The 14,641-nt window shown below is 36.2% G+C and overlaps 1 protein-coding gene across 1 annotated transcript in view; it reads right to left on the bottom strand.

The window, feature by feature from the left end:
* The window catches only part of CD2AP (CD2 associated protein), a 141,241-nt gene that overhangs the window by 65,381 nt on the left and 61,219 nt on the right, over window positions 1–14,641 (bottom strand). The window contains exons 4-5 of the mRNA XM_060615687.3: window positions 9,644–9,744; window positions 6,246–6,366 (exon numbers count right to left, since the gene is read on the bottom strand). Coding sequence (XP_060471670.1) covers window positions 6,246–6,366; window positions 9,644–9,744 — 222 coding nt within the window. The remainder of the gene's footprint in view (window positions 1–6,245; window positions 6,367–9,643; window positions 9,745–14,641) is intronic.

The raw sequence follows: 14,641 nt of genomic DNA, 5'->3' as shown, positions 1-14,641 counted from the left end.
AGGCTACTGGCCATCACCATTTCGTACTAAATACCCATGAAGTTAGTGTTCTTTTCATTAATTTTTATTACGTGTACAAAGCTAAAAAGTACACTTCAACACCTTTAAAAGCCCGATGAGTCTTTGTTTTTAGTTTATTTACCTTTTGACAGAGACAGAGAGAGAGAGACACACACACACAGAGAGAGAGAGAGAGAGAGAGAGAGAGAGGGAGGGAGAGAGAGAGGGAGGGAGAGAGAGAGGGAGGGAGAGAGAGAATCCCAAGCAGGCTTCACACTGTCAATGCAGAGCCCAATGCGAAGCTCGAACCCACAAACGGTGAGATCATGACCTGAGCCGAAATCAAGAGTTGGACGCTTAACCGACTGAGCCACTCAGGCATCCCAAAAGGCAATGAGTATTAAATAAGGGATTCTAAAAAGATAATCAATTATAGTATATGTGGCGGATTGTATTCTTATTTACATTTGGCGTCTCAGCTTGTAGAAAAATTTATATATCCCTGCTCTGTTTGATTTAGACATGACTATGGCTGTCCAATACAGTATTAGTGGAAGCAATATGTGTAAATTTGGAGCAGAAGCTTTAAAAGCCATGCTTTTTCCCTGCCTTTGCAAGCATTAAGCCATATGTCAAAAAGCAGACTCCATCAGTTTAAGTCCCTACATAACTATGTCTTTAAGCCTCCGTGATTTTTAGGTTGTTTTCACTGCAGCATATTCTGAAAAACATATTATGCTACAGTTTATTTAAGAAAGAGGGGAATATGGGACACCTGGGTGGCTCAGTCGGTTAAGCGTCCGACTTCGGCTCAGGTCACGATCTCGCGGTCCGCGGGTTCGAGCCCCGCGTCCGGCTCTGGGCCGATGGCTCAGAGCCTGGAGCCTGCTTCCGATTCTGTGTTCCCCTCTCTCTCTGCCCCTCCCCTGTTCATGCTGTGTCTCTCTCTGTCTCAAAAATAAATAAACGTTAAAAAAAAAAAAAAAGAAAAGAAAGAGGGGAATAGACAAATACATGTTTTCCTGTGTACCTGCATAAACACACACTGGGAGGATACCAAGAAAGTACAAATGCTTGCTATACAGAGCAGATGAGAAAAACCGGGTGGATGGAGACAAGTATTATAATGCACTTTTTTTTTTTTTTTTTTTTTTTTTTTTAAGAACATATAGGGGAGTGTGGGTGGCTCATTCAGTGAAGCATCCAACTTCAGCTCAGGTCATTATCTCGCGGTTCATGGGTTCAAGCCCCACACTGGGCTCTCTGCTGTCAGCACAAAGCCTGCTTCAGATCCTCTGTCCCCAGCCCCCTCTCTGTCCCAACCCACTTATGCATGCATACTCTCTCTCAAAAATAAAAATTTTTAAAAGAAAAAGGTTTTTATATTATAATGTACATTTTTATGTACTAATTTTTGATATTTTTTTTTTCTATTTTTGAGAGAGAGAGAGTGCACAGGGAGGAGCAGAGAGAAGAGGGGGACAGAGGATCCAAAGCAGGACCTGCACTGAGAGCAGAAGAGCCCAATGTGGGGCTTGAACTCACGAACCATGAGATCATGACCTGAGCTGAGGACAGACACTCAACTGGCTGAGTCACCCAGATGCCCTTATATACTAATTTTTGAACCAAGAGAATACATCTAGTCATATATATATATATATGTGTGTGTGTATATATATACGTATGTGTGTATATGTGAACTATGTACCATATCATTATATGTATACTTTCCAGAGAGTGTACAGCTTTCATGTGCTTCTCAAAAGTGAACCAAGAAACATGAAGAAAGCAATACTCTTGCCTAGAGGCAATAATCACCCTCAAATGCTGACTGATCAACCCCTGATTTTAAAAGCACAGCACTCTATGCAAGTAGGCTAACCAACTGTAGCAGAGATTCATCTACTTTCCCTAGAAAAAAAACAGTACCGTTACCTTCTGTTCCGGAAAACAGATGACATCATCAACTGGATGAGGGCTACCTGCTCCATATATAAATTATGGAGTTTTATTTATACTATTTTTCCTCAAAGGGCTGGCAGTATAAAAAGGCACATAAGTGACATGAGATAAAATATAATACTCTGGAGTAAAAATTAAACAGCTCATAAGCTATTCATTTTTTGGACCCTTCTATAGTCTCTGCCCATAAATAGCTGCCTATAAATAGCTGACAGCTTAGGGTGCCTGGGTGGCTCAGTCGGTTAAGCGTCCGACTTCAGCTCAGGTCACGATCTCGCGGTCCGTGAGTTCGAGCCCTGTGTTGGGCTCTGAGCTGATAGCTCAGAGCCTGGATCCTGCTTCCGATTCTCTGTCTCCCTCTCTCTCTGCCCCTCCCCCGTTCATGCTCTGTCTCTCTCTGTCTCAAGAATAAACGTTAAAAAAAAAAGTTTAAAAAAAATAATAATAAAAATAATAAAAAAAGAAAAGAAGAAAAACAAAATAAATAGCTGACAGCCTGCTGGAGACGAAAGTCATAAACATGTACAACGGTCGTGGGTGCCATGATAAAAGTGTGCACAGACTAGTCAAATGCACTTCAACAAGGGTGTTATGATCACTTAATGGGAAAAGAACTGCCTCTCTGTAACAGTGCCCCAACCAGTGTTAAAGGTTAATTGCTTCAAGTTTTGCACTCCTTGCTTGCTAACCTAAGTCCCTTGATTTGCAGTAGAACTAACTTACTTTGAGATTTGCAGACCACTGACCTTGAGGAGTGAAGGGACCAGAATATAAGGCCTAACTACATTCAAAAACAACTGCTGCTGCTGCCAGCAAGTCTGTTCAGGGTCATGTCCACATATGACTATACTGCCTGGGCACCTGCTTCTCCTGCAGGTTGCACCCCTGCCCCTCACTTTTTTCCATGCCTTCCCCTTTAAAACTGTCCAGCTTTGCCTGGATGGGGAAGATGGTCTTTGAGACATTAATCCACCACCATCTTCCCAGGCTGCCAACTTCCTGACGAAGCAACCTTTTCTTTCCCACCATCACTTGTCTCCTGAGTACTAATTTTCGAGCAGTGATCAACCAAAGCAGAGTTTGAACGGATCCTCTGTCCAGTAACATCTTTAACAAATACTGCTAGGAAAATTAGATATCCACATACAAAAGAATGAAGTTGGACCTTTGTCTGAAAACCATACACAAAAATTTACTCAAAATGAATTAATGACCTAAACGTAAAACCAAAACCTATAAAATTCCTAGAAGAAAATACAGGGGGAAAGTTTCATAACACTGGATTTGGCAATGACTTCTTAAATATGATACCAAAAGCACAAGCAACAAAAGAAAAAATAGACTACCTACATTAAACTTAAAAACTTTTCTACAACAAAGAAAATAGTCAACGGAATGTGAGAAAATAACTGTACATCATATATAAAGATCATGATAAAGAATTAATGTCCATAATAAAGAATTCCTACAACTACAAAAAATAATAATAATAACCTGATTAAAAAACAGACAAGGAACTTGAACAGATACTTCTCCAAAGATGATACACAATGGTCGACAAGCATATAAAGATACTCAACATCAGTAATCATCAGAGAAAAGCAAATCAAACTCACAATGAGATAACATCTCATACCCGTTAGGATAACTAATATCAAAAAACAGAAAGTGTTGCTAAGGATATGGACAAATTAGAACCCTTTACACTGTTGGTGGAAGTGTAAAATAGGCCAAACACTATAGAAAATTATATTTAGCACTTCTTTAAGAGATTAAAATAAGAACTATATATAATCCAGCAATCCCACTTCTGGGTATGTACCTGAATTGAAAACTGGTCTCAAATATATGTATGCCCATGTTTTAGCAGCATTATTCACAACTGCCAAGAGGTGGAAACAATTCACACATCCATGAATGGATGAACAGCTACACAAAATGCAGTACATACATACAATAGAATATTATTCAACAAATGAACTTTATGCTAAAAAATGGTCAAAATGATAAGTTCCATATGTTTTTTACAACAACCATTTTTCAAAAAAAAAAGAAAAAAGTCCATATAGAGGAAAACAAGGGCAAGAATGATTAGAAGGAAAAACACAGAAGTTTAGAACATAACATCTTCTAAAAAAGTTGCAGTCAGAGCTACATATTATATTTGCTTTTGTTGCTGTTGTTGTTTTAAGACAGCACACAAGCAGGAGAGGGGCAGAGAGAGGAGGAGGAAGAAAATTTTAAGCAGGCTCCACCCCCAGGGCAAAGCCTGGCTCAGGGCACAACACTGGGCTCAATGTCATGACCTGAGCTGAAATCAAGAGTCAAACCTTTAATCAAATGAGCTACCCAGGCACCCCCAAGCTGCATATTTTATTTCTAATATTTCCTGGAACATTTCTGAGAAGATGAAAACCTACAAAGTAAGTGACAAACAATATATTCCGTTTAGAACTATATTTCACTAGTACCTCTTATACTCAGATCATTTTACTCCAGACTAAAATGTACTAAAATTTGAGTTCATATCTTGTCTCATCGCCCAGAGGCCTGGACCTTAAGCTTCTGGACTGCAGAGGGGATTCTGTGCCCTCACAAAACCAAACTAGCACTTAGCACCAAGAAACTTAAGAAACATTCACTGATTAAACTGGCCTCTACTGCTTCCTAAGGTCATATATTTTATTCTAAAAGTAAGATTAGAGTTAAAACTACTACTGATTTTTTAAAAAAAATTTTAATGTTTATTTTTGAGAAAGAGACAGAGACAAGAGTACAAGCGGGGAAGTTGCAAAGAGAGAGAGGGAGACACAGAATCCAAAGCAGGCTCCAGGCTCTGAGCTGTCAGCACAGAGCCCAACGTGGGGCTTGAACTCACGGACCGTGAGATCATGACCTGAGCCGAAGTCAGATGTCTAACTGATGGAGGCACCCAGGCACTCCTATTAAAACTGAGCAGAAATAAAAGTTCTTTAGAGAAGAATGTCAAGTAATAAACAAAGATGGGATGGTGGAGTTAGAAAATCATCATTTTGCAACTATTGAACTAATAACTAATTCAGGCAAAATTTATCCATGGATGCTTAAACTGTTGGGAGAAGTTTGATGAGGAAACAGGATATTTACAAAGTCTCCAAGTATCTCCCCACAAGACACTTACCAATTATAAAGGAAAAAAAAGTACATTTATTGGCAACACAATTTGAACCAAGGAATCAAATTTCACATCACCAAAAATAAAGCACACAGACATCATGTGCCTTCTGATATAATGCAATGAGACAGCATCATTTTGTAATTCTGTCAATAAAATACACCCTAAAACTAATGATGAGGAATCCAGAGAAAAGCCCAAACTGGGATCTACTATATAAAATATCCAGCTTAAACTCTTCAAAATTGTCAAGAAAAAAGTAGAGAAAAGCTGGGAAACAATTCTCAAGAAAGAAACTTGAGAAACAAATTCCCTCCATGCTTTTCCAGGAATAGGAGAAAAAAAACAGTTATATAAAGCATTACTAGAACAATTAAATCTGTATATGAACTATGGATTAAATTATATTGTCAAATTGAACACTGTCAATATTTAATGTCTTAATTTTGATAAGTATATTAAACCTCACTACATATACTGTTCCATACAGAAAAAGAGCTACTTATCCCTGCATTACCACTTATGAATTTAATTTCTCTTGAAAAAAAAAAAAAACTAATTCCACATCAATTCTTAAAAATAAAAATAATAAAAATAATTTAAATTTAGCTTGGGATAAAATGCTCTTGATCATAGTTTTACATGGTGAGCAAATTTAAGATAAATTTGCAGGTGAGTCTATAAATGATGGCAATCACAAAATAATTAAATGACATTCTAGCTGCACAAAAAAATGTAATTATCTCAATATGGAAAAACACAAAAGCAAGTTTTTTTTCAATTCCTAAAATCTCTGAAGTAGACAGGCCATTTGCAAACTCAAATCAAAACACTGTATCAGTACATCTTAAGTGGGAAGAAATCAGAAAACATAAGGACTATCAATTCATAATCAGGGTACTAAACATTTAGTTTGGGTTGAAACAAACATCAGAGAAGGAAAAATATTAAAGTATTTGCCTAGGAAATTTAGTTCATTTTAAGTCCCTGTCATAAGCTGCTTCATAAAAGTAGAAAAACTGAAGCTCAGAGTTCAACACAAGAACAGAGTTTCAAATAATACAGAATAAACACTAGATCATATATAATTTTATTTAAATCTATTCAAAATTTTTAAACAATCTACCTGAATCCTCCTGGGCTTCATGAGCTTCACCATCATCTGTTACCTCTAATTCTTTCACAAAATTTGAGGGAAACAGTCCCAACTTGTTGTTCAGGGTTCCACTCCACCATCCTTCTTCTACCTGAAAGAGTTCACAACTCAAAAATGATAAAAATTTCCCACTGTGGGAAAATTAAGCTACATAAGTGAGCACAAAGTTAATGATGCAAAATAATCCCTTTAAATCTGTTAAGGAAATACAATGGGGAAAATATATTTTAAGTAAATTAAATCTAAATGGATTAGATTGATCATATATAGGATTAGTCATATCGGTAGTATTTTACAACATTTACAACGAGAATTTGTAATCAAGTGCAATGTATGACATAAATAATTGTTATGAAAATATCAGATAACCAAGAATAAGGTATTAATAGCAGGAAGTAGATAGCTCGCTCCTGGAATGTCACTTCTTTTAAACCCAACTAAGTCTCAATTTATAATCATTTCAATATTTATAATCTATTTCATATATTATTTAAGTACATGAAGATTTTTTATTTGGAAAAAGCTTGATGAATATAATTTCCCTTTTAAGTGACTCTTAACCCAAGTAAGAAAAAGAATCACTTATTTTTAAAATCCAGATACTAGGCTCTTCAAAACATTCCCCCCACCTCAACCAGAAATATCTTCCGGAACCAAACTCTTTAGAAAAATATTTACATTCACTAATCACAAGGTTACTCAGTTTCATGAAGTTATTTAATAATATTTAATAACTGCTTTAAGATGTAGAACTTCTAAAAAAAAATTTAAGAGTATAAACTATTCATTCTGAAAATTCACTTAACAGCAGTACATGAAATATCATAGGTAGAAAAGGCTCTTTATTCTGTTTAAAATATGTTTTAAGTGTTTTCACCTCAGAATTACAAAGCAAACTTTAATAAGGTATTCATCCGGCAGGCACTCACTAGGTATAACACCTTGGTGTTAACTACTAGGGAAAGACTGCTATTTGCATATGAGAAATCTCTGCCCTTGAGTGAAATAACCTAAAGAAAACAAACACTAAGCAGGTAGTTACAATACAATGTGTGCTGTAACAAAGCTATGAACAAAATGCTGAAAAAGCACAAGAGAAAGGCTTAAAATATTTTTTAAAAGGCTCCCCTAAAATGAAATGACAAAAGAGCTAGACATTAAAGGCTGAGTAAGAGTTTTCTAGGTACAAAGCAAATGAAAAATACAGTGACATAAAAATAAAGGACTTATAAAAAAAAAAAAATAAATAAAGGACTTATTTCTAGACTATATACAGCTGAGATACAAGATGGCTAGAATACAAGCTGTCTGAGGAAGAAATGGAAGGCGGTTACGAGTGAAGAGTTCAGAATTTTTTTTAGCAGATTTAAAGAGACTCCAAAGTTTTGAGAGTTCTTCAAACCATGGTGATGGAGATATGTAGACCAAATGGCAACTAAGAGAGAAGCATCAGAAAATGTATTACCTACACCTGCAATCACAAATTGGCAGCAAGGGAGTAGTTAGGGTAAATAACCTTATAATTCCCATAAATTAAGGAATTCTCAAAAGGCAAGACAGCACAGCAATGAAGAATAGTAAGATTCTGCTCTGCTGCATGCCGTGTGTATGGGCATGGGCAAAAATAGCTGAAACAAGATCTCCTAGCCTGCATGCTCATCAACAAGGTAATCGGGACACCCCTCCACCAAGAAGTGGTGGTCTTTGTCCCCACCGCCTTCAATCTTGCTGACTTCTGACATGTTTGTAGCCAAAAGAATAGGGTGAAAGTGACACTACCACTTCCAAGGTCTGATTATAAAAGGTCTCTAAAGGAAGTAACATAGTAACAAAATTAGGTTAAGAAAGATCATTAAAACAAGTAACAGCACTTTTAATTTACACACTGTATTTACTGCCATAGAATTTGTATGTATGAATAAAAATCAAAACATGTAGGCATTCTAAAATGTTTATTTTTATTCTTAGCTACTTTGATTACATCAATCTTTAGCTTAAAATTCAACATGTTCACTGAAATACTTACACTCAGAGCCCTGAAATGCCATGCAATAAGTCCAAGTATCCTAAGGCCCCAATACAGTGAGAAAGCCAAGCCAAGTGGAGAAGCTACATAATGGCTCTCCAGAGGCAGTCTTCAAGTCTTCTAGGTACCAATCATATTAGTAAAGGAGCCTTCCTAACATTCTACTAGCACCTAAACTTTGAGTCTTTCGACTTGAAGCCCCCACACATCATGGAACAGACAAGCCATCCCAGCTGTGCCCTATCTGAATTCTTGACTCACATAATATCCATGACCTAATAAAACAGTTGTTCTTTGCTACAAACTTCAGGATAGCATGATATGCATCAACAGTAACTAGAACAGTTAATCACTTATCTTCTATGACTCAAACTCTTCATATATAATAAAGTAGAAATAAAAATTCCTGTCTTCTCAGGCTGTTAAGAAATTTAAAGAAAATAATAAATGTGAAACACTTAGCATAATGCTTCAGACACATAGGTTCAATAAAAATTATTATTGCCACCTGATAGAAATAAAACAGAATTGTCTTTTGTATAAATACATTGGAATTTAATATAAACATTAAGGGATAAATTACATGATGTTATGATATAAAAATCAATCCTTATACATGATATACATGACTATACATGATATCAAAAGATACACTTTGAAAATGGGATCTTCAGCTGCCAAATAAAACTTTTAATATTCCTTTAATATTCCTTTAATTCCTTTAATATCCCTTGGTTAACATCTGAATATAATTCAAATAAGGCAAACCTTTTAAAGAGATTCTACTTTTGTATCCCTCTGCTATGCAGAAGGTAAAATTGATTCTATTTTATTGCTTTGTGCCTAAAGTGAATTCAGAATCAAAGAAAATGTTTATTTTTATTCTCAGCTACTTACATTACATTAATCTTTAGCTTAAAATTTTTTTATTCCTGAAGTCAATACATACAAATACAGTAAGCACACAAGACCAGGTGTAGTAAGAATGAATAAAGCTTGGTTGATGGGGGGTGGGAGGGAGGGGAGGGTGGGTGATGGGTACTGAGGAAGGCACCTTTTGGGATGAGCACTGGGTGTTGTATGGAAACCAATTTGACAATAAATTTCATATATTGAAAAAAAAAAAAAAAAGAATGAATAAAGCTTTATTCCAAAGGATAAGACAACCTTACATAAGTCATTAAAGAACCATTTTAAAACCTGTATGTTAAAATGTGTATAAAAAGCAATGAAACTCGTAAAAAAGTTCTAATGAAAACTTAATATTCTTACGAGTCAGTTTTCTATTACCTAGAGCATCAATTACAATTGCTGGTTCATCTCTAACATAGGTTTTCCTTACCTCTTCATTAATATCAATAATATCTCCCACTTTCAGCTCCAGTTCATCCTCATTTTGTGGAAGGTACTCAAAGAGAACTTTACACTGACGCTTCTTGGTCTCTAAAGGAAGTAAATTAGTAACAAAATTAGGTTGAGAAAGATCATTAAAACAACAGCACTTTTATTTACACAGTGTATTTACTGCCATATGTATGTATGAGTTTGTATATGTATGAATAAAAATCAAAACATGTAAGCATTCTAAGCAGCTAACCACAATCAGTTCTGGCTGGCTTTTCACCTTGCCCCCACACTACAATCTACTCATGCCAAAATAAATTCAAACCAACTACAAATAGCCATGAAATCTATTTATACGTGTGATCCCCAACTAGACAAAAGTAAAACAGCCAATGCCAATTGTGAGACTAAAAACACATACCATAAAAGACACTGTCGGCAAAACAAATTTTATCATAGCTAAGCTATCCTCCAAGACAGTAATTTTCAGACGACTTCCTGATCGAAGTCTAGGAACACTCAAAATGCGCTAATTTAAAAGTGTCTGTGTTAAAAAGACACAAAATGAATAAATCCACAATGTATCTTATCTTCTTTAACAGCTCTACTTTCCAACAGATAAACATAAAATTCACATAGGTAAAGATAACAGTAATTTTACTTTAACTTTTCAAATGAACTTCATTTATTTAGACAAATAATGCTAACTTATAACCATGCAGTTTGAGGTTCTCAACTTCTTTCAAACTCTAAGAATTGAGAACTCAGACTCACTCCCATCTTTAAAATTTAATCATTAAAGTACCTATGGATAGATGACCAGGTATTACCGATAAAAGGATTACTTCCTGCTAGTCAAATCCTCTATGTTCCTCAGACCAGCAGCAACAGTATCACTTCAAAGCTTCTTAGAAATGCAGGCTCCACCTCAGACCTACCTGTTCTGCACTGAATTGTGTCCTTGACTGTACTGGGAGGCAGGACCTTTAGGGAGGTAATTACAGTCAACTAACATAAAAATGGAGCCCTAATCCCCACACACACTTAATTGTGCATGTGTGCACGTGCGCACACATATACAGGAGGCTGTGTGAGGATGCGGGGTTGGGGCGAAAAGGCAAGACCTGCAAGTCGGGAAAAGAGGCCTCACCAGAATCCAACTCTGACAGCACCTTGATTTTAGACTTCTAGCCTCTGGAACTGTAAGAAAATAATATTGCTTCTGTTGCTTAAGCCATCTAGTTGGGGATATTTTGTTATGACAGCCCGAGCAGGCTGAATCAGAAACTGTACTTTAAGATCTCCTAGGTGATTCTCAATCTTGCACTCAATGATCTAATTATACTGATTTCTAATTGCTTGAAAATGACAAGCCCTATTCCTTTTGAGACTTAAATACACTGCTTCTTTTAAAAAAATTAATGTCTATTTATTTGGGGGCGGGGGGTAGGGGATGAGGGGCAGAGAGAGAGGGAAACACAGAATCCATAGCAGGCTCCAGGCTCTGAACTGTCAGCACAGATCCCAACATGGGGCTGAAACCCACGAACCAAGAGATCATGACCTGGGTCAAAGTCAGACACTTAACCGACTGAGCCACCCATGCATCCCTAAATATACGGTTTCTTTTGCCAAGGACACTTCACTTTCATCCACAAAGTCCACCTTTCGCTGTCTTCAACTCATCTTCAGGTCTCAACTTAGAAAAAACTTCTTCCAAAACAGCTTTCTGGATTAGGTACTCTTCCCTTGTGCTTATATACTTAACACTGTTTACTTCTACAACCTACCTGTTACTAACAAATCTGTTTCCTTTTCAATCTATCATAATGATTTATTTTCTTGTGTGTACTCCCTGTAGTCTGTACGCCAAAGATAAATGGGCACTGAGTTTGTTAAATGCTCTCTCCCCAGCACCCAGCATAGTGCTTATGCTAGGCCCATTATTCACATACACACACACACACACACACACACACACACACACACACATATATGAACAATTATCTAGGCCTAACCATACGGCATCAATGCCAAGAAATATGCCAAGGGTATCAACATTCCATCAGCCCTTTACCACCAACAATCCTAAGATTTTTCTTAACAATTTAAATGCACACTTAAGGAACTAACAGAATTTAGGAAACAGGAAGCAATTAGTAATAAAATACAAATACATAATGAGATGGCAAATATTTAGTGCAAGCTACAAATATCCCCAAAATTAATAAAGGATAGGTTTGGAGTGGAGCAGATGTGGAAGAATTCAAAGACGAAATGGTAACAGAGTTACACAATTAAACATGAACACAATACAATAAGGTGGAAAAGATGTAGCAGACATTCTAGATAAAAGTTTTCCCAATGAGTTGATAATACAAGGAATACAAGGATTCTAAGGAGATGGTTGTTGCTGACAAGAGACTCCTGAGAAGTAGTCTAGATAGATACAACTTAACTACATCAAATCATGTCAAAACAAGTCCAAATAAACTTTTTTATATAGTTAAAAAAAAAAAAAAAAGATGCCATGGTCTAAAAGAAATAACACTAGAAGTCAGAAGACTCGGGTTCTAGTATAGCCGTCATTACCTTGTTATTTCACCTAAGTTCTCTGGGAATCAATGTCCTGAACTACAAAGTAAAAGAGCTGGACTAGATTAACTATGACAGTTACTTGAGCTCTGACATTTATGGATCTATGAAACTGTTCATCAAGACAAAAAATAAATCCAACTGAACCTCCAAAACAATAAAAGAAGCATATTGCATGCAATCAACACCATGAAAGAGGTGCAAAACAGACACAACAATCAAGCAGAAGGATCTAGAGTCTCCAAATAAGAAACAGTTACACCTCTGTTTCTCCCACTTCATTAAGGAATTAATAATATCTGATTTTAAAACTGTTTTACAATAGAAGGAACCAAAACAAAAAACAACAACAACAAAAAAAACACTGACCATACTTTTATAAGTAACCTAGAGTTTATAGTAAAATTTTTCAAATGTCACTTTCATCACATCTCAGAGTTAATTTTTAAGTAGTAATAGTGGTTTTTATGCATACCATAAGAAAACTTCTCATCTCTTATATTATAGATAAATATAGTTCATAAATACTTCTGGAAGTTAAAGTGAGCTTGAGAAAATGAGTCCATAAATGTGTTCTCTGTCATTAGCATGATCTACATTACTGAAAAGAAATTCTCTTCTGCTCAGGGTGCACTTCAAAGAAAATTCTTCTATCATTTTGGTGATCTTAGGCCTTTAGAAAAAAATGTAGCTTGCTTCTTTTTAATGAGTATTAGTATCTTTTAAATTATTTAAAGTGGATAGAGTATTAATTAGCCCCCCTGCTCCCAAGCAGATCAATTAACTTTGAGGATCCTAGTTATATCTTAACCAGAAACTTTGAGTTTGTGGCACACCTGGGTGGCTCAGTCAGTTGAGCATCCGACCTGACTTCAGCTCAGGTCGTGATCTCACTGTTCGTGAGTTCAAGCCCTGCACTGGGGCACAGCTTGGAACTTGGAGCCTGCTTTGAATTCTGTCTCCCTTTGTCTCTGCCCCTCCCCCCCCCCTCAAAAATAAACAAACATTGGGGCGCCTGGGTGGCTCGGTCGGTTAAGCGGCTGACGTCGGCTCAGGTTATGATCTCGCGGTCCGTGAGTTCAAGCCCCGCGTCAGGCTCTGTGCTGACTGCTCAGAGCCTGGAGCCTGTTTCAGATTCTGTGTCTCCCTCTCTCTGCCCCTCCCCTGTTCATGCTCTGTCTCTCTGTCTCAAAAATAAATAAACGTTAAAAAAAAAAAAAAAATTACAAAATTTAAAAAAAAAATAAAAAGAAACTTTGGAGTTTGTGTTTTTCTCCCTGGTCACACTAAGCATAATTCACCAGAGTGTTCTCCAAAGTAGTTTGCAAAATTATTCACAAAGATTTTTTTTTCTTTTCAAAGAACCACATTAGATAAAAACACCTGAAAGGCCCCTATTATTGCTACAAAATATGAGCCATTTAAAAAAGAAAAAATTTTCATAATTCCATATTTAAATATGGTTTACTCATAAGTTGAAGTGACTGCCTATGTTGTTGAGTTCATCTATTAATTGCCAGCACAATGAAAGGAATTTTGAGATTTTTTTATACTTCAAAAGGCATACACAGTATCTACTCGTAAATGTTTACTGAATTCCTACAATGTATCAGAACCTATGCTAAGCACAAAAGAAAATAAAATAGTATGTACAAGACTAGTTAATAAAAGGATACCTGAATAGAAGTCAATTTGTAAAATAACTATAACCAGTATTTTATCACAAGCAACCTCTATATAGCTTTTCAGATCCACAATGAAATAGAAAATTTGTCAAATCAATGTGTTATAAGTAAAGCTATTGACAAGGAAGTAGATAAAAGAGATATAGGGAAAAAAAGCAGGGATATACTTTCATGCCTTTTATGTACCAGTACTATTCTAAATCCTTCACAAACATCTCCCCAGCAGATAATACAGTTTGTTGTCATCATCTTTTCCCAGTGAGAAACAGGAATTCAGGAGTTAAATAACGTGTCCAAGACCAAAGAACTAAAAAGAGGCAAAATTAGAATCATACCCACATACGACTCTTAAGCCTTTTATCTTTCCACTTTATCGATGCTGTCTCCTTTAAAAATTACCAAGTGCTTTAACATAGTTCATACAATCTACTCATGCTGGATCCTTACTACCTGCAAATACCATGTGGTTGCTTATCTCCATGGATCTTCTTCCTGAGGTAGCAATTCTACCTGGAATGTCATAATCCCCAATCTTCATGTGAATGACAAGTTTTACCTAAGAAAGGCTTAAATATATCTTGCTTGACAACCCAGTACAGAACTGCCCCTTTCTTTATTTGAATCATAGCTGCATACTTTAAAAACTATAATAGTTACAAACATTTATTGAGCACTTCTTATAGTATTTACCTGACATGTTAATACCCGTTTTCTAC

Source organism: Panthera onca, chromosome B2 (genome assembly GCF_046562875.1).
Source record: "Panthera onca isolate mPanOnc1 chromosome B2, mPanOnc1 haplotype 2, whole genome shotgun sequence".
In the NCBI taxonomy this organism is placed as follows: domain Eukaryota; kingdom Metazoa; phylum Chordata; class Mammalia; order Carnivora; family Felidae; genus Panthera; species Panthera onca.
This window is presented reverse-complemented; position numbering and strand designations above follow the sequence as displayed.